The 20,506-nt window shown below is 43.9% G+C and overlaps 1 protein-coding gene across 4 annotated transcripts in view; it reads left to right on the forward strand.

The window, feature by feature from the left end:
- Window positions 1-20,506, forward strand: part of SLC28A3 (solute carrier family 28 member 3) — a 483,890-nt gene that overhangs the window by 336,523 nt on the left and 126,861 nt on the right. For all 4 annotated transcript variants that reach the window (XM_063913791.1, XM_063913790.1, XM_063913792.1 and 1 more), the window contains 4 exons: window positions 6,631-6,722; window positions 9,581-9,770; window positions 10,761-10,905; window positions 14,704-14,817. In XM_063913791.1, coding sequence (XP_063769861.1) covers window positions 6,631-6,722; window positions 9,581-9,770; window positions 10,761-10,905; window positions 14,704-14,817 — 541 coding nt within the window. The remainder of the gene's footprint in view (window positions 1-6,630; window positions 6,723-9,580; window positions 9,771-10,760; window positions 10,906-14,703; window positions 14,818-20,506) is intronic.

The raw sequence follows: 20,506 nt of genomic DNA on the forward strand, positions 1-20,506 counted from the left end.
AAGGCAACCTAGGTGCCCGTAGGTTCCAAGGGGCCCTTGGACTGGCCCCACAAAGAAATCCTGCCTGTCCAAAATGTTTCCAGAGTAGCACTGCGTGACTACCACATGATGTCATGACATCACATGGACTCGCCCTTACCCCCAGAGTCCCATTGTCTGCACATGTTAGGTACTGGTAATGTAAGGCAGTCTGTCCACTCACCACCTACTGTACCATAACAAATAAATTCTATAGTGTACTTAAATTAAAAAAGTGGGGTAGCCTGTCTGCCTGTATGCTTATACAGACATCTGTCAATTGCAGGGTTTTTTAATTGGGTAGCTAGTGTCTATCTTATGAAATTACCCTGGCACCATTGTGCTGTCACAGTTATATTAAGCAGACTCCCAGTTCTTGCAGTGTGAAAATGCAAACGAAAGCCCTCTGCTACACAGCCTGGGAAATGTAAGCCCACCATACAGTAGTCTGTGGTGATAATTTATCACCATTGTTACATGTCATGGGTATTAAGCACGGCACAGACACACACTTACTGTGTATGTACCCTAACCCACCACACCAACAGCTCTTTGTGTCCACACCACAGCCCCTATTGCAGATGCCACCTCTCAGTGACTTTCTACTCCCTAGCACTCTTTCAGATCAGAATTGTTTGTTGTATGTAAGGAGCAATAAGGAGAGGGCCATTCACCTTTATAGCACTAACAGGGAAAAAGTAAGGATTAGGATTAATTTAGGGGTTTGGGTTAGGGCATATTGGATGGTATCCGGACTCCAGGTCGACAGCACAAAGGTCGACACACCTTAGGTCGACGCCAATTGGTCGACACACCTTAGGTCGACATGGACAAAATGTCGACAGGGACAAGGTCGACATGAAAAAAGGTCGACATGAGTTTTTCACGATTTTTGTTCTTTTTTTGAACCTTTTCATACTTAACGATCCACGTGGACTACGATTGGAACGGTAAAGTGTGCCGAGCGAAGCGGTAGCGGAGCGAAGGCACCATGCCCGAAGCATGGCGAGCGAAGCGAGCCATGTGAGGGGACGCGGTGCACTAATTGGGGTTCCCGGTCACTCTGCGAAGAAAACGACACTAAAAAAACATAAAAAACTCATGTCGACCTTTTTCCATGTCGACCTTGTTCATGTCGACCTTTTGTCCATGTCGACCTTTTGTCCATGTCGACCTAAGGTGTGTCGACCAACTGGCGTCGACCTAAGGTGTGTCGACCTTTGTGCTGTCGACCCTCAGTCCCAGACCCTATTGGATAGGGCATTAGGGTTAGTGTAGCAGTTTGGATTAGGTTAGGGTTAATTTAGGGGTTTGGGTTAGGAGTAGGGTATTAGGGCTGTGTAAGGTTTAGCGGTTTGGATTCAGGGTCAGGGTATTAGGGTTAGGGATTATGGTTAGGGTGAGATTTGGGATTAGGGATGAGTTAAGGTCAGGATTAGAGTAGGGATGATATGTGCCCTGATTTTACAGATCTAAATATCTTTGTGTAGATACAGGCCCAAGCCCAGAGTATACTGGTTTCAACTGCTGTATAAAATGGAATTGCAGTCTACTTTACACACTCATCTATACACCTAGATCCTGTCCAGTCCAATAAATACAAGATTCTGAACCAATAATTCTGAGAATAAAGCCTATTGACTTATAAGTACTAGTAACCTAGGGCCTGATTCAGATCTGTAAGCAATGTAGGTGTTCATGCAACTGAGCGATTACTGGTAGACTGCGCACACGCCACAATCGCACTACGCATGGACCAAGTTACTTTTGTAATGCTGCTCGCAATCTGGAATGAAAACATAGTGCTAAGGATTGTTTGAAGTAGGGGGCCTCAAACTGATATCTTGCCTAGGGTGCCATGAGGTCTAAATCCGGCTCTGCTCGCCTTACACTTTCCTAACTCACACAATTTACTGGACCCACTTCAGTCAGGCTTTCGTTCCCAACACTCCACAGAGACAGCACTGATTAAAGTAGTGACTGATCTGGTCGTTGCTTAGTCTAAAGGTCGTTACTCACTTCTTATTCTTCTAGATCTCTCTGCTGCTTTTGACACTTAACCACTCTCATCTCATACAAACACAACAATCCCTAGGTCTTCAGGGTACAGCCCTTTCTTGGTTTTCATCCTACTTACAATATCTAATTGCTCTTTCAGTGTTCATTTCTCTGATTCCACCTCCTCTTCGCTACCTATCTCAGTTGGAGTACCGCAAGGCCCAGTCCTAGGTCCTCTACTTTTCTTATTCTATATCACATCTCTTGGTACACTAATCAGCTCTTTTGGATTTCAGTATTATCTGTATGCAGATGATACTCAAATCTACCCAGTGCTTAAAGTGGTCCTAGAGAGGTGGTGGAACTCACCCCCCTTCCCAAGGCGCCCATGTAAAAACTTTATTGCGCACGCCACACAAAAAGGGGCTTGGTCTCAAAAAGAAAGGGGCATGGTCACACAATAGTAATAATGCCCACAGTAGTAGCACCCGTAATACACATAATGCCCACAGCAATAGCGCCCCTTATACAATGCCCACAGTAGTAGTGCTCCTTATGCAATGTCCACTGTACTGGTAGTGCCCCTTATATAGAGCTCATAGTAGTGGGGTGCTCCTTATGCAATGCCCGCAATAGTAGTGCCCCTTATGTCCCCAGGAGTGATGCCCCTTATGAAGTGCCCCCTTTAAAATGCCCTCAGTAGTAGTGCCCCCATTAGTAATGCCCTTAATGGTAATGCCCCTGTGTAGTATTGCCCCCAGTAGTAATGTTGCCTGTAGTAATGCCACCAGTCATTTAGCCCCATGTAGTTTAGCCCCAGTAGTTACGCCCCCAGTGGTAATGCCCCTGCAGTTATGACCCCATCTGTTTAGCCCCTGTAGTTTAGCCTCCATGTAGTTTGCCCATTAGTAATGGCCCCAGTAGTTTAGCCCCAGTAGTTTGCCCACTTGTAGTTTAGAACCCAGTAGTAATGCCCCCAGTCGTGATGCCCCCTTGTAGTTCAGCCCCTGTAGTTATGCCCCCAGTAGTTTAGCCCCTGTAGTTATGCCCCTTTTTAGTTTGCCCCCTTGTAGTTTAGCCCCCAGTAGTAATGCCCCCAGTAGTTTATTCCACTTTGTAGTATTGCCTCCAGTAGTAATGCCCTGCAGTTATGCCCCCATGTAGTATTGCCCCCAGTAGTTATGCCACCAGTAGTTATGCCCCTTGTAGTTTAGCCACCAGTACTTAGCCCCCATGTAGTTCAGCCCCCGGTAGTTTAGTCCCCAGTAGTTAGCCCAAATGTAGTTAGCCCCAAGTGGTTAGCCCCCATGTAGTTTAGCCCCCTGTAGTTTAGCCCCCAGTAGAAGCGCTGCTTACACTCACACATAAAAAATTTTTTAAACACAATACTTACCAAGCCCCGCTTGTGCATCCGACTGCTGCAGTCCTCCTGGCGTCCACTCCTCGGAACTATGGGAGAGATGTCATGACGTCTCTCCCATAATGCACACTGCCAGAGCTCGAAGCTGGAGCTCAGGAGTGAGCTCCTGCCTTCGGCTGCCGTTGTGGAACACAGGGGCAGATGTATTAACCTGGAGAAGGCATAAGGAAGTGATAAATCAGTGATAAATGCAAGGTGATAAACACACCAGCCAATCAGCTCCCATATGTAAATTAACAGTTAGGAGCTGATTGGTTGGTGCATTATCACCTTGCACTTAACACTGCTTTATCACTGATTTATCACTTCCTTATGCCTTCTCCAGGATAATACAGCTACCCCATAATCTCTGTGGGCGCCAAGCAACTCCCTGCAGCTCCGGCCTCACATTCTGGGTTAGGTGAGCCGGAAGAGGTGGAACTGGTCCCGTCTCCAAATGGAACTGACGGAACGCAGTTCCGCCCCGTTCTGGCTCACTTTAACCCCTGGCAGTGCCACAGGCAATGGGTTTGAATTCAGGGTATGCCAGCATCTTGAAATGTAATAAAGGACAGTGTGACTGAATAACAAAGAAATGTCAAGTTGAGTTCATGAATGTTGTATAGGTATTAGCGACAGAAGAGGTCAGAGTAGGAGATGGGGAAAGTCAGGAGATGCTGGGCTTCAAAAAGGGGGGAAGCTGCAAGTGAAAGTAATTAAACAGATAATTGACAAGTGCCGCCAACAGCACCCCCCCCCCCACACACCCTGCAGCGCTATGTGCGGTGCCCCCTCCACACACACCTAGTTATGGCCCTGTGTTGTTTCAGTTGTAAAGCTCAACAGAATATGCTGCACTAGATAAGAAACTGTTAATAAATGATAATAATAACTAAGTAAATACCACAGGAATCATCAGAATCAGAAATAAAGTGTCAAAATTAGACCCATGTTCAAACAGCAGGTTTAAGTAGCTCTTCATTATTCAAATATTTGTACGCTAAAATTGTCTTCATACAAATACACACAGGAAGAGTAAACATGATACTTCAGTATACTGTATAGACAACGCATAAAATATATATCATAGCAACTGATCTGTACTTAATTGCCCATAATGCTTGATATAGAAAAATCTATTGCAGGTACACATGGAAATATTTACATTGAAAAAGTTAAAGTGTGACTTCAAAGGACAAGGGGTTCATGTATCAAGCAGTGGAAAGGGTGGTGAAGTTGCCCTTAGCAACCAATCAACCCAGATCTGCTAAGTGCCATTTTTTGCAAGCCACTGATTCTCTGTGATTTTGACACCAAAATTCAATGGCCAATAATATTAAATGTTAAATGCCATTGTACTTTGGGGCTGATTCAGACCTGATCGGTGCTGTGCGTTTTCACACAGCAGTGATCAGGTCTGAACTGCACATGTGTCGGCGCACTGCTGATGTCTGTCGTAGCCCTGCGATCGCCTCTGCCTGATTGACAGGCAGAGGCGGTCGCTGGGCGGGCCAGCGGCATTTGGTAGCTGTTTAGGGGGTGCGGTCCAGGCAAAACAGGCATGCCCGGACCATCGGAGGGGTGGGCCGTGGTGGCTGTGTGACGTCACACGCAGCCGCTGCGACCCGAGCAGCGACAAGTAGCAGGAGCTGCGCTGACTGGGAGCTATTCCTGAAGTACAAAAGCATCGCCGCTGTGCGATGCGTTTGAACTTGTGCGACGGGGCAGAGACTGACATGCGGGGCAGACTAGCCCTGTGCTGGGCGTCCCCCCGCATGTCAGTGTGACTGATCGTAGATGTGCTAAATTTAGCACATCTACGATCAGGTCTGAATTAGCCCCTTTGTGAGGTCATACTCACTAAGATCAGCTTGCATTTTTCAAACACAGCCCGTGGCATAGCAGATAGGAGCTGATTGGCTGGTACTTTATCTCCAGTGACTTTATCTCCATCCAAGGCTTAGTAAATAGACTCCTAAGTCTTTACAACTAGTATTTTAGGAATGCATCCTTCAGTATTTCGAACTTTTTTTCATTTCAAATAGTACTGGGTTGCACTTTATGTATGTGTTAAAATGATCATTTGAGTGAGGAGAGCCCTATACTGTCTTTATTACACGTGTCACTACTGAATATATGAAAGTCCGTATTAAAAGACATGCACCTATAAAAGTGTTTTGAAAGTATAAATCAATGTCTGATACTGTCACATGTAAAACAATGAAGTCCTTGAGATGAAATGGCTTTAATCCAGGAATGCCACCTAAATGCACTCCTTCCATCCCTTGAATCTTGTCTATGGGCCTAGGATTCAGAGATATCGTAGATGTGTAAAAATTATCACATCTATGATCAGATTCTCTGACATGTGGGGGACGCCCAGCACAAAGCTAGTCCACCCCACATGTCAAGCCCTACTCCCCGCCCTCCCCCCTCCCCGCACAGATGCGAAAGCATCACACTGCGGCGATGCTTTCACACCCTGCGAGTAGTTCTATGCCTATGCAGCCTAGCTGTGCTTGCAGGCAGCTACCTGCCATGTTTTGGGTTGCAGCGGCTGCGTGTGACATCACAGAGCCTCCGTGCACCCCCCCCCCACCCCCCCCAACAGCGCGGTCCAGACACATGTTATAACTGCCCCACCTGCACTGCACATGGTTTTGCCCATTAGGGAAAAAGTTTGCTGCTGCTATCAGGTCTGAATTAGGCCCAATATATCATGTGATTTGTGCCCCCGCTAAAGTAAATCTGGGCCTATTTGCATTTAGCAATAAATAACGCATTGCAACCATTACCCGTCAGTAGAAGATGCAAGTACTTGAATCCTCTACATTCCATCACCTTGACACTTCCTTAAAAATGGGTGCAGTAGGGAAGAAAAAAAGGAAAATGACCTTACAAATCATTATTTGGGCTGGGACTGGTATTTCTGCAAATTATTTTACTGACTTTTATATTCCAGTTTACTTTTACCAAACAATTGCAACATTTTTAATACATATTTACTGTTCATAACTCCAAATCCCACCTTTGCAACATTAAAATGGCCTTGTGCACATCTTCATCACAGTAAATCATTTCATGAAATGTAATCACAGGACATGACAATCACCTGTGTAGCCCTGGTGGGATTGAAAAAACAAACATTCATCGTTGCATAAGTCATCACTACTAACATAATGTTTGCTCTTTCATCTCAATGTATTTTCTTACAGTTACTTGGAAAGCAAATATGATGCCGTATGTGCCTTCTGCCGCAAACATAAATCCATAATTAAACATGTGATCTATGGCATATTGTTGGCAGGTAAGCATGATCTATATCATTGCCAGATGATTTCCGATGCTCCTTATATAACAACAGTACAAAGCAAGGATCGGTATACTTACAACATGTCACTTAGATTACTTTTTAGTGAATCACTGATAAAATTCAATTGTCCTGGTACACAGGGATGTAGTTGGCATCCCGACGGCCAGAATCCCGATGCTCACAATGGGGGTCATTCTGACCCGTTCGCTCGCTGCGTTTTAATGCAGCAGAGCGAACGGGTCGCTGCTGCACATGCGCCGGCGCCGCAGTGCGCCGGCGCATGCCAGACGGCTGAAGGCCGTAGCAGGGATGCGATCGCCTCTGCCTGATTGACAGGCAGAGGCGACCGCTGGGCAGGAGGGGGCGGAACGGCAGCGTTTGACCGCCGTTTTGTGTGTTTGGTCCAGCCAGCACAGGCGTGGCCGGACCGAACGGGGGGCGGGCCACATTGGCTGCGTGACGTCACACGCAGCCGCTGCGGGCCAGGGAGTGATGAGTAGCTCCCGGCCAGCATGCTAAAGCTGCGCTGGTCAGGAGCTACTCTTGAAGTGCAAAGGCATCGCCGCTGTGCGATGCCTTTGCACTTCTGCGAGGGGGAGCCGGACTGACATGCGGGGCAGGCTAGCTCTGTGCTGGGCGTCCCCCCGCATGTCAGGGAAGAAGATCGTAGCTGTGCTAAATTTAGCACAGCTACAATCAACTCGGAATGACCCCCCATACTGGCAGCGGGATCCCAACAGGTCAAAATGCCAACAATTTCAAACAGTAAGTATGAGCGCTACGGATAGGCTGTGGAACGTTGAGGGTTAGGCTGCGAGATGGGAGGTTTAGGGTTAGGCTGTGGCTGGTGTGGGTTAGAGTTTCTGACATTTGGGATTCTGACTGTGAGGATGTCGTACCCAACCTGCCATAAACTATGTACAGTATATTACGATTTTATTAGATAAATATAACAAATTTAATTAAAACATTAGAATGCACAGCAGTGTTGGACTGGGGCACGAAGAGCTCACCTGGGAAATGCAGTGGTAGGGCTCATGCTAAGGGGTGCGGCCAGTTGCCACAGAGAATTGGCTAACCATCAGAAAGTGCATGAGCTTGGCCCTGTGATAAATGTATATATTAAATACTGCTAGTGCATGCATGATAATGTACCAGATTATTATCAACAATGCCCTGTAGAACATACACCATAGTCCTGTGCAGTATAATGTAACATATAAAGAATGTATCATTCACATGCATAGTCTGGAACCTGATCCCTGGAGGAGGGGGTGGGTCCTGAGGCAGAGGGGTCCACCGGGGGGTGGGGGGGGGGGGGGTTTCCCCTGTACCGCTGTGAGCCAGTCTGGCCCTGACGTACAGTGTAACATATGTATAGTGGCCATAAAACGGGCTGATTAAAGCAAAAAGTATTTTGCCATATGAGGCATTTCAGACTTGGGTGGTAGTTAATGCTAAATGTAGGAAGCAGTAAGTAACATGAATAGATGTATTGGATATCAGTATGGACATCACAGTGTATGTTGCTGAGTTGGACATAGCACGTAACACCTGCCAATTTACCATAAGCATATGCAGATTTTGTGGCTTCTAACACTTACAGCTAGAAAGGTGGGACTGGGGAGAGAGATGGCGGCCTAGCATATGCCGAATACAACAAGGACATGTCCCTGTAATTGGGAACAGATGCAGATCTGTACAGAGACACAGATGTCTTACATTATCCTTATCAATTGCTGGTTCCTGAGGGCTGGTACAAATCCACACTGATAAAGATGGTGGTTGTAGTCACTAGTTAGCCACTTTTGATTGGCTGATTGACATCTGAAGCTAATAGGTGTTTTCATCAATGATTGCACATATTTATTTAATGATTTTATTAACTTATTTATTTTAGAAAAAGTGTTGCTACTTTTATTTGCATGTGATAAGGAATATTATTTCTGCTGCATTAAACAGTTGAAGCTTTTCAATCCAACCTACAGCAAATAAAAATGAGTTATTTGCGATCAAACAAATGTTTAAAAAAACTAGTGATGAGCGGATTCGGTTTTACTCGGTTTTACTCGGTTCTCAAAACGGCATCTTATTGGCTCACGGATGTCACGTGTTTTGGATAGCCAATAAGATGCCGTTTTGAGAACCGAGTAAAACCGAGTAAAACCGAACCTCGCTCATCACTAAAAAAAAACCTTTTGGGTACATATGACCTGGTTGCAAGGGTGTAGCTACCATAGGTGCAGGCAGTGCAGCTGCTATGGGGCCCAGAGATGAGAGAGGCCCACCTTCCCTGTCACAGTACATGTGTTATATACATTTTTTGCCATTGAGTGGTACGTAGAGGTCCTTTCAAACTTTTTCCCTGGGGCCTGCAATATATCTAGGCATGCCCCTGGATCTGCTCATTGTAGTGTGGTATAAAATTAATTGTAGGGCATTTTCATGTTATATAATATGAACCGGGGCACTGTAATAAGGCACAATATGAACAGGGAGCACTATATATAATAATGTGAATTGGTTGTGCAGCATAATGTGTACTGGCAGCACTGAAATGTGACATACTGTACGGTAAACTTAAGCACTACTGTGATTCATAAAACTAGGGCACTACTATGGGGCATAACATTAAATAAGGCTCTGCTATGGTAGGAAAATGGACTAGGGCACTAGTATAGGGCATAAAATTAACAACTGCTGCAGAGAAGTGTATATATGTGTGTATGTACAGTATGTCGGACTTATAGTATGCCTGGCACATATACTACTGATGCAGAGCTGGATGCGCTTGCCCTTGTATACAGTAAATGGTTTGTAACTTGATAAATAAGAGTTTATGTCTTTCCAAGGTTTTTTAGCGATGGTGGTCGCTGCCTGTGCGCTGAACTTTAGAAGAGCCCTGGCTCTCTTTGTACTGACTCTGCTGGCCATCTTCTTTGTATGCTGGGATTTATTCATGGACAGATATGAGGGCAAAATTGTAAACTTTTTCTCCCCGGTCGGAACGTTCTTCAGTAAACAATGGTTTTGGTTGAAATGGTAAGTGTGAAACAATCTATATTTCTCCCCAATTTGTCTCTTTCAACATATTTATATAGCACAACAAAGTATTTAGTTACCACCCGAGATGCCTAAGTTCACAGAAAGATAGATCTGGCCAGGTTCCATGCAACTCAGAATAGAATGGACATACACAGAAATGCTTAACTTCGCATCTGGGCATGTGCAGTATGGACCCTTGTACAGAGACTGGTCCGATTCAGAATGAATCCTTTTGTATAAGCACTTTGCAGTGTATTTACAAGAAGTACAAATCTATGCCTTACTGCTTTGGTTGTAGCACTGAATTGAGTAGTCTCTGTAGATGTATCGAATGCCTATTGCCATATCCTAGTGTAGTGTTCCCAGTAGCTCCTCATCAAATCCCACTTGAGATGCAAGCCTCTTACAAACCGTCTCTAAGGGCAAACACTTCCAAATGATCACAACATGCTGTAGATTGTAATACTAGTGTATTCTGGCTAAAGCAGTGAACTGTAATATAAAAAAGGAATTCTTCAAAAATTAAGTGTTCTGGACGTTCCATACTCGCCTACTTTGCTGGAATGTTCTGAATTTCAAGCTCTCCTGGAGTCCAGAGAGAGAGAGAGTAGACCAGCCAGGAGGATCTGTCCACTCCCCCAGAGAAGTGGGCATTCCTGGGAATTGACAATGCAATTTGCTGTAAATTGTGCCATCGTAAATACCTTCCCCACTACAGATTGATGTGAATGACAGCATTGTACAGTATGGAATATGGTAGCATTGATGCTCCTCCTTCCTTTAGACTATCTCCCCCTTCCCCAACATTTTCCTGTAAAAAAAAAAAGCAAGTATGGGATATTCCTGTTTTGTATGCTGGCACGTATACAGTATGTATGGTCATATCACAAAAATACAATACCCATCAAACTCTGGTTTAACATTTAAAATGATGAATTTTTAATTTCAGATCTGTCAGTTTACAACATAATTGTGCTTCCTCCATAGGGTAATTTGGATAAGTCTTATTGTTGGAGTTATACTATGGCTTATATTTGACACAGCAAGAATGGGAGCCAGTCAGCTCATTTCTTTTGGTGGCCTTGTGATGTACATTTTTCTGATGCTCATCTTCTCCAAACATCCAACTAAGGTACAGTATATATGCAGAATCCCTGCTTGGTCCACAATCCCACATACATTGATGAAGTATGATTTTGCAGGGATAGATTCACAGCAGAATGCAGCCATGCACCTATGGAGGCAGATTATTACTGTTTGTCCTATTAATATTCTTTCATTATAGAGTGCTGACATATTTTGTAGGATTTTTAATTGAAATAACACCAATACAAAAGAATTGAGTTGGGTTTGATTTACCAGCGTTTGGGATGCCAGCGGTCAGAATACCGTCCACGGCATCCCGATGGTCGGACCCCATCAGGGAAGGTAAGTATACTTGCCTTCCTCCCCTAGCCCCCTAACCCTAACCCATCCTCCCTGCAGCCTAAATCTCCCCCCACCTCCCCGCAGCCTAAACCTAACCCTCCCTCCCCCAGCTTAACTCTAACCCTCACTAGGGGATGCCTAAACCTAAACCCCCTCCCACAGCCTAAACCTCACCCCCCCACCCCCCAGGGCACAGCCTAACCCTGTCCCCGCAGCCTGACCCTAACCTCCCCCTGCTGCTTACCTCTCCTGTGGGTCGGTGCCTGTTCGTTCAGCTCCCAGCTGTCGGGATTCTGGCGATGGTGTACCTATTCACTGGGGGAGTCTGCTGAAAAGGGGCATGCTCAGCATGACACTGCTACAGATTATGCAAGGTAGGGAAAAATCCTCCTGCAGGTGTGTCCATTGTAGAAGATCTGCCCTATAGAGCAGATCCCATTAATCAACCAAACATTACCAAAGCTGAACATGTCCAGCTCGAGAAAGGAGCCATTAAACAAGAGAGGAGTATCTGGGTCATAGCCAGATTAAGGGGGGGGATGCAGGGCATACTGTACCCAGAGCCCCCCTTTGTCAGGGGAGCCAGAGCACACTGACATCACTAGCTTTCCCTCTTAAGCAGCAGCAGAACCAGCAGCCAGAATGCGAGCAGGGCAGTATGCAGTGCAGGCAGAGACACAGGAATATAATGTTTCATGAGCTACCGACAGAGCTTTCTGACCAGAGGAGAGATAGGAGGGTGGAGAGAGCTGTAAGTGACACAGGGATCCCAGCTTCTCCTCCTCCACTTGGGTGTCTAAATCCTGTGTAAACTGTTATGCAACTAAATCATTTGGGTCTAGCAATAGAGACACACACAGAGTGTCCTCCTGAGTCCTATCCCAGTGTGAAAGTAGTACAGAGGCTGCTGCTATTCTTGCATGTGACAATATAAATTATTTTCTTTTTCTATGTGTATTTTAAAATTAAGTTGTCTTTGTTCCACTACAAGAAAAGTTTATAAAATAGTTGGCTTTCAATTAGGTGGAGCTATAAACAGTGCCCTGCCATTATTAAACTATTACTTTAAACTAATATACACCATTAGTTTAACTTTAATAGACAAAATTTATACCTCCCACCATGACCCATTCCAGGAGGGACAAAATGCTCTCTACCCGGACTTCCTTCTTTATGATTTCAATCACCTGTGTTGAAGTACCCTTCTTATCAATTAAATAGTTCAACACAGGTGACGCCAATTATATATTAAGTGGGAAGTCCAGGTAGAGAGCATATTGTCCCTCCTGGAATGGGACATGTTGGAAGGTATGTACAATTTAATATACAACCCCCACCTTCCATCGGGGCCCCCCTGTCTTAAGTGCCCCGGGCACCCCCAAGGCTTAATCCAGCCCTGATCTGGGTCTATCTCAGGCCCACAACACAGATTACACGCATAATGCCATACAATAGAGGCCTGCCACAAGAGTGGTGATGTGCCACCATGTACTGCTTTGGAAAGGAGAACCTGTAGTGTATTTAAAGGAGACCCTGTATACATACTAAAGAAGTCTGAATAAGTGAAGTTAAGCTACAGTGTTATTCCCACACATTTCTAGTGTTAAAATCAAGACACGAAAATAAAATAAAAAGTGTAGTTTTTTTGTGAAAACATACAGATGGAGCCATGCTCATCTAGGCTTCTCTGCTGCACCTAGGTGCACCAAGATTTATTAGAAAAAGCTTCTCAGCTGCAATACAATACAGAGAGAACAATACAGCAGGGGATTAAGTCATTACAGTAGGGGATTACTGTAAATCCGACTGCCCTGGCTCAATTAATCCTATTAAAGGCAAGGATGAGGAGGGCTCCGTCTGTACACTGTACATAGGAGGTCATGCTGTTTTTCGCAGCTGAGTGAACGGGTCTCTACTGCGCATGCGCTGGCACCGTAGTGCGCCAGCGCATTCAAGACAGCCGAAGGCTGTGGCAGGGCTGCGATCGCCTCTGCCTGATTGACAGGCAGAGGCGGTCACTGGGCGGGAGGGGGCGAAACTGCATTTGGCTGCCATTTCATAGGCGCGGTCCGGCCAATGCAGACGTGACCAGACCGAACGGGGGGCGGGGGCTGCAGCGGCTGCGTGACGTCACACGCAAAAGCTGCGCTGGCCGGGAGCTACAGTACTCTTGAAGTGCAAAGGCATCGCCGCTGTGCGATGCCTTTGCACTTCTGCGGGGGGGCCGGCACTGACATGCGTGGCGGGCTAGCCCTGTGCAGGGCGTCCCCCCGCATGTCAGTGTAAATGATCGTAGCTGTGCTAAATTTAGCACAGCTACGATCAACTCGGAATGACCCCCATAGAGTCCTGCTAGTTACAATATCTGAGCAGTGAAATATTGCCAAAGCAGAAACCACAAAGTATTTGTTTGTGGTGTTAATGAAAAAAAAAATCATGCTTGCCTTGGTTACACTGTCAAGAAAAAAAAACTCTTTTGCCCATTTTTTTTACAATTTCTTTGACGTGTTACAATGAGTTAAAATATTAATGGCATTTTCTGAAAATATAAATATATTGATGTTAGAATGTGATGAGCGCAAATGTGATGCTGATGATAATAATGTCCACTATGATTCTGATGTTTGACTCATGGTGATGTCCTAAAATGAGCACTTAAATGGACTCTGTGTATTACACGAACACTGTACGCAGCGGTGTAACAGGGCGGAGTGCCTAGTGTCATCCCCGCCCTCTAAGTACATAACATCATGACGTTGCCTAGAGGGACAGGGCCGATGGCCCCAGGAAGTGCAGCACTGTTCGGAGGGGCCTGAGCATGTCCTGAGCTGCTGCAGAGACTGCTAGGTGTTTGCCTAGAGCGTCCAAACGGGCAGCATTGCAGCAGCAATTTTAGCTACAGGGTGCCATTCCAGGCTCCCTGATAGCCAGAATTAAGGGCTGAGGTTTCGAGGCAGGGACGGTGCCGCCCCAAGAGCTCTGACGTCATTGCTTGGACACCCGTAGTTACAGCACTGACCAAGCGTGTATTAAGAGAGGAGGAGGCCTGGGTGCAGCCTCCTCTGTCCAGGCCCCCTCCTCTCTAGTCGGAAGTGCATTAGAGTCTGAGCGCTAGGGGCTCAGACTGTAATGCGTTTGCGCAGACCTCTGGGAAAATTGAGTGGTGGACATTATTCCTGGCAATTTCTCTAGTGCGCACATGCAAAATTATGGGAAAATGGCCACCGCATCATTTTCCCAGTGATTATTTGTTTGTTTGCTGCCACAAACAAGGGACTCCAGAGATGCGGTATCAAAGAAATTGGTGCACCCATTATAAATACGCCAGTGGCCCTGACGGTACGGTGCTGGCTGCAGTATTAGCTTAGAAGGCTTTGCCACCACAGGAAGGAATTTCACATTTAAAGGCAATTAAGCAGACATTTCTAAGGATATGATGTTTTCAGATTGCAGTCAATCTAATATAATATATGCATCTACATAATTGTTTTTTTTTCTAAAGGTTAATTGGCGGCAAGTATTTTGGGGGATTGGACTACAATTCCTTCTAGGACTGCTTATCCTGAGAACAAAGCCAGGGTTTGATGCATTTAACTGGCTTGGGATACAAGTGCAGGTAAGATCCTTCCACCCATGTTCTAAAAAAATCTAATGAAATAAAAAGCTATGCCAAAATAATGTAAACATTAAAAGTAATTGGGTGTATTTGTACAAAATGTACATACTACTGACATCTTAGTTTACTAATATGGGAAAATAGATTTATTTTTGAAAAGTGCAATACTAGTGTGATCTTTTTACAGTTTACAAACAATAAACTGGTATCATAAACTGGTGTATTTACATGCAGGGCAAAGAGTCTATACACTACTAGATTCACACTGGTAAATCACAGACAGCACGGGCTGAGTCAGGATTTTCACAAGAACTTTTCACACTTTTTTATTACATGATATATTTATTTATTGCACCAACAGATTGCAAAATCTATACAATTATACACATAAAAAACAAAACCATTAACGTGTCTCTGAAACCAAATGTGTAGAAGAGGGATAGAATGGCATTAGTGTATAAGGTTGTCAGGTATAGCCAAATGGTACAAAAATGTCCTAATTCCTCTTTGGATTAATGTCATGTTACTTTAGAGATTGATTAAGCTAATTATTTATCTTATAACATTCACTATATATTGGTAAGAGACTCAGTACGCAATGGGCGTACGGGGTACCGTAAGGGTACGCACTTAGCGTAGCAGACGCTAGGCCGTGGTCGAGACGCACGAGCGGCACGTTCACTCACGGCTTACGCTGGGTATCGAGCACGCTATAGGCGGTCCGAGTACCGTAATGCTACGCTACTAGCGTAGCGTACGCTGTGCCCACAAGAGGAACACGAGCGGCGCAGACGCTCACAGGATGACACACAGTAAACCTTGTATGCAACACAATGAAGGGATATACTTATACTGTAATGATATAACGCTTCTTAACCTTGTTAATATAAAAGCTGCTTGAGCGATTGAGACGCTCCGAATACCCTTAGCAATGTAATGATAAACACACAATACCTTGTAAGGTTCCAAAACCTTTATCTAGATCAGGGGTTCTCAAACTCGGTCCTCAGGACCCCACACAGTGCATGTTTTGCAGGTAACCCAGCAAGTGCACAGGTGTATTAATTACTCACTGACCCATTTTAAAAGGTCCACAGGTGGAGCTAGTTAATTCACTTGTGATTCTGTGAGGAGACCTGCAAAACATGCACTGTGTGGGGTCCTGAGGACCGAGTTTGAGAACCTGTGATCTAGATGATTTTAGTATGTAAAAGGGGAAAACAGTTAAAGCTTATACACTACAGCACTAACATAAAACACCTAAACAGAATAACTGAAATTATACAATATACAACAGCGTCTTAATCCTAAACAATAACAGAGAAAGAGAGAGTATTGGCAAATACAAACAGAGAACAAGTTGGTTACAGAGAAAAACTTACACACTAGGGAATGATAGCTGCGCAGTCCTGGAACCAGCTCTCTAGTTAGTCAATGATGAAAACCGTTGTGGAGAGTAGACTGAGCTGGCCCAGACTGGCTGCCTTATATACACTACATACAGTACACTACAAAGGGGCCTACAATCTCATTGTTCATTGGACACAGGAATCTGTCTTCACATTATAACAAAAGGTCATAGGTTGATTCAAACAGGTGGGCTGTGACTATTTCATACTGCTCAGGTGGGAGGGAATTTCAGGATTGCCGCCGCATGGATAATGAACTGCAAATACAGTAAATGTCCATAAACTTCTTATAGACATAACTATTCGCAGGAGCGATTAATCTTTTTCAAACCAATACCGGAATGTTACTAATAATATACTCTACCGTTGCATACTAAACACCACTGCTCAAAACCTATCTGACCCTTCGTATCATGTAAAGAGGGATCTCTCTGTCCATGAACCAGTTACACTAAACAAACTTACTGATATTATTAAGGGGACCATAACCTATAAAAAACATTATTTGGATTAACTATGTAACGATTGAGTCGCCCGCAAGACGCACACAAACTCTACCGTAAATGCACATACCACGCGCCTGAGCGCACGACCGTGGAGGTGCCGTCACGCAACTGCGAATATGCGCACGCACGGGAGAGAATGTGCACGTGCAGCGGGCAAACGCATGGGGTTAGTACAAGGCATCATAGGTCGCTATATTTTTCGACTTTGACAGTCCACCCTTTGGCAGTCACCAATAACTGCCACTTCCTAAACAAAACAGAAAAATATATGTCATCATGTAAACACCTTTTTATGATTGGGTAAGGGAGGAGAGGAGAAGGTGGGAAAAGTATGACCTAGTGAGACAGTAAAAGCATGTATGTATGAAATCCATGTTTGAGGGGTCATGTATCATCGTGCCGTACGTGTTTTAAATCAAGCTTCGAGGTATTGCGAAGTATACATTTGAATCCTTCTTATCCCGTATCAAGGGTCTGTGGATGGGCTGTCAAACTTTACCGAGCTCTTTTCGGCTTTTGGTAGCAACAAATGGGGGAGCACATTTAGTTGATGATACATGAAGGGGGGGGGGACATGTGAATGCTAATATGTGAGAATCACCTGTCGACTATGTGAGATACTACCTGGAGGTTGTAGAGATGAAGATAAGAAACAATCGTTATAAATGCAGTCGTAAACTATGTGAGTTTAAATAAACAGTCGCCGATTGAGGTCTTATAATAACACAAAAAAAGGAAAAGATAGCACTAACAAGTTTTCTAAACACAGGTGTTTTCATAAAATAAATCACATTTATTTAGTGATACTCAGCATGTATCCATAAAATAATTTTGCACATATAAAACCATAAGTTTAAGAGCCTCTTATAGCCAGTCTCTGACCATCGACAATGGATGTAAAATAAGCACACCTATTTATAATGGTAAAGTCCCTGTGACCGGTCACAATATCAACAGGATCCTTAATACTGATTTGCAGACGTATCCAATCTTGTGGTATAGTTACCAAAAATTCAGTGGATTAGCCGGGTATCCCACCTAGCGAAGGTCCAGAGGCTGTCTCCGATCCGACACAGATGTTTGGTGGTTCTCCCTGTATTAATTTTCCACGTCCATGGATAGGAAATGTCCAGAAAGACAACGACTGTCAAGGTTCCTGAAGGTGGCTTTGAGGTGTCAAGGTCAAGACTGGTCCCCTAACGCGTTTCGCTGGCGTTTTGGCAGCTTTATCAAAGGTGCTTATACTGGGCTCATATGGCTCTTATATAAGGATATCAATTATCCATGTTAAAAACACCTGTTAACATTTTATTACATTCATGATCACAAAATAACTATATACATACATCTATAGTAGCAGCAAGGCAAACATCTTTCAATGGTATCAATCTACCTAAAAAACGAGGTGAATAAAAGTGTTTAAAAAGCAATTTTTATTAACTATCAGGAGAAATCCGATCACATGACCTATGTCACATGATGTGGATTTTCTACCCATCGGGAATCCCATTGGTCAGTGATATAAACTGATCGGTTGCTATAGTGATCGCCCCCTTTCCCCTCCCATCACATGACTTTGCTGCCCGGTGGCTCAGCTGTTTCCACTATTGTCCCCATCAGTATGACTAACGTTGTTACCTAATAAGGACTTCCATTTCTGCCACGTCATGATAGCACGTGACCCGGCGCGGACTTCCGGTTTCGCCGCGTCATAATATCGTGGAGGTATAATGAGTCTTTACTCCTCCCGTTACGGTGACGTATCCCAAGGCCCGATCACATGACTGCGCGGGCCCAATTGCTCAGTGCTCAAACAGTTCACTCCTCTCCGGCCACGCGAACACGTCACCACTTCGGGATCACATGGTTTTGTTTACTTTCTCTTAAACACACAAAGACACCACTTTGGAATTATATAATAAAGCCTTTTTTCCCCCTTCTCCCTCTCCAACTGATCTTTTTCGTTCTTACTCCTCCTAAAAAATTGATAAATATTTTTATAAATGGAATTCTGTTACGCAACATAGATGATAAATTATAATATATAATTAGGAGATGGGAGAACCGAATAGAGTAGAGAATATATATGGGGGGCAAATAAAGAGAAAGTGCAATACCCGGATCTGAGATGAACAAATGGGGGAGGGGGGGAGGGAAGATAAAGGGGAATACATATGTATATGTATAATTATATCTTCACATATATGCACTTAATTGTGCATGCTAATGGACTGGAGAGATGATGCATATAAAATCAAAGTTTATTGGGTATTCCTAAAACAAAACTCCGACAGGGGAAGACTGAAAGGGGTATGATGAATCGGTGGGTTTTCATAGATCATAATATTGAATTTAGCTCCAAAGCCTCATTAAGACCCTGAGGATGTATGTATATAGTTATTTTGTGATCATGAATGTAATAAAATGTTAACAGGTGTTTTTAACATGGATAATTGATATCCTTATATAAGAGCCATATGAGCCCAGTATAAGCACCTTTGATAAAGCTGCCAAAACGCCAGCGAAACGCGTTAGGGGACCAGTCTTGACCTTGACACCTCAAAGCCACCTTCAGGAACCTTGACAGTCGTTGTCTTTCTGGACATTTCCTATCCATGGACGTGGAAAATTAATACAGGGAGAACCACCAAACATCTGTGTCGGATCGGAGACAGCCTCTGGACCTTCGCTAGGTGGGATACCCGGCTAATCCACTGAATTTTTGGTAACTATACCACAAGATTGGATACGTCTGCAAATCAGAATTAAGGATCCTGTTGATATTGTGACCGGTCACAGGGACTTTACCATTATAAATAGGTGTGCTTATTTTACATCCATTGTCGATGGTCAGAGACTGGCTATAAGAGGCTCTTAAACTTATGGTTTTATATGTGCAAAATTATTTTATGGATACATGCTGAGTATCACTAAATAAATGTGATTTATTTTATGAAAACACCTGTGTTTAGAAAACTTGTTAGCGCTATCTTTTCCTTTTTTTGTGTTATTATCAGTCATATGAGAGATTGACTGTCTCTCACCATGATAGCAGCTTAGAGAACCAGCACAAGTCATAGCGCCAGAACCTGTATTAAGCAATTAATACAAATTCATCACCTTTGCACAGCACTTAGTCTTTTGTTCAGGCGGCTGACATGAGCTGTTTCTCTAATTATGATAATAGGAGTAGCAGAAGGCAAACATACTTGTCTAAATGGGAGGTACCAGGATATAATGATAGAAAGGAGGTAGATGTGCAATTAAGAGATGATTTTTATAAATTAGAGGAATTATTAAGATCTGAAACGAAAAATTGGTTAGATGGAACCAATTTACAAAAATACCTTGATAAAAAAATGATTCCAAGAGGCTTACGTATAACAAAACCATCTATTTTTGAAGAAGGGAGTGATTATCAGAAAGAATGGGAAACCATTTTAGATAAATGTTCCCTGCAACTTATGGAAGTTGTAGTAAAATTTAGAAATGAGAAAGTTAGGATGATAGAAAGGGAGATTGATGCATTGAAAAAGAAATTAGAGATACATAGCAATGAGCCAGAGTTTAAAGAAAGAGATCTTAGAGTAACAGAGAAGGTCCTTAAGTTTGAACAATTGATCACTGAAACAAAATGTAAAAAATTCCAAAGGGATCTGGAGGACTATAGGAAGGGAGAAGTTTACACCTATAGTAAACAGAGGTTCACTAATAGGAATCAAAGAAACGGTAGATCTAGGATACCTTCAGTAAAAGAGAGACAATGGAGATATG

Source organism: Pseudophryne corroboree, chromosome 1 (genome assembly GCF_028390025.1).
Source record: "Pseudophryne corroboree isolate aPseCor3 chromosome 1, aPseCor3.hap2, whole genome shotgun sequence".
In the NCBI taxonomy this organism is placed as follows: domain Eukaryota; kingdom Metazoa; phylum Chordata; class Amphibia; order Anura; family Myobatrachidae; genus Pseudophryne; species Pseudophryne corroboree.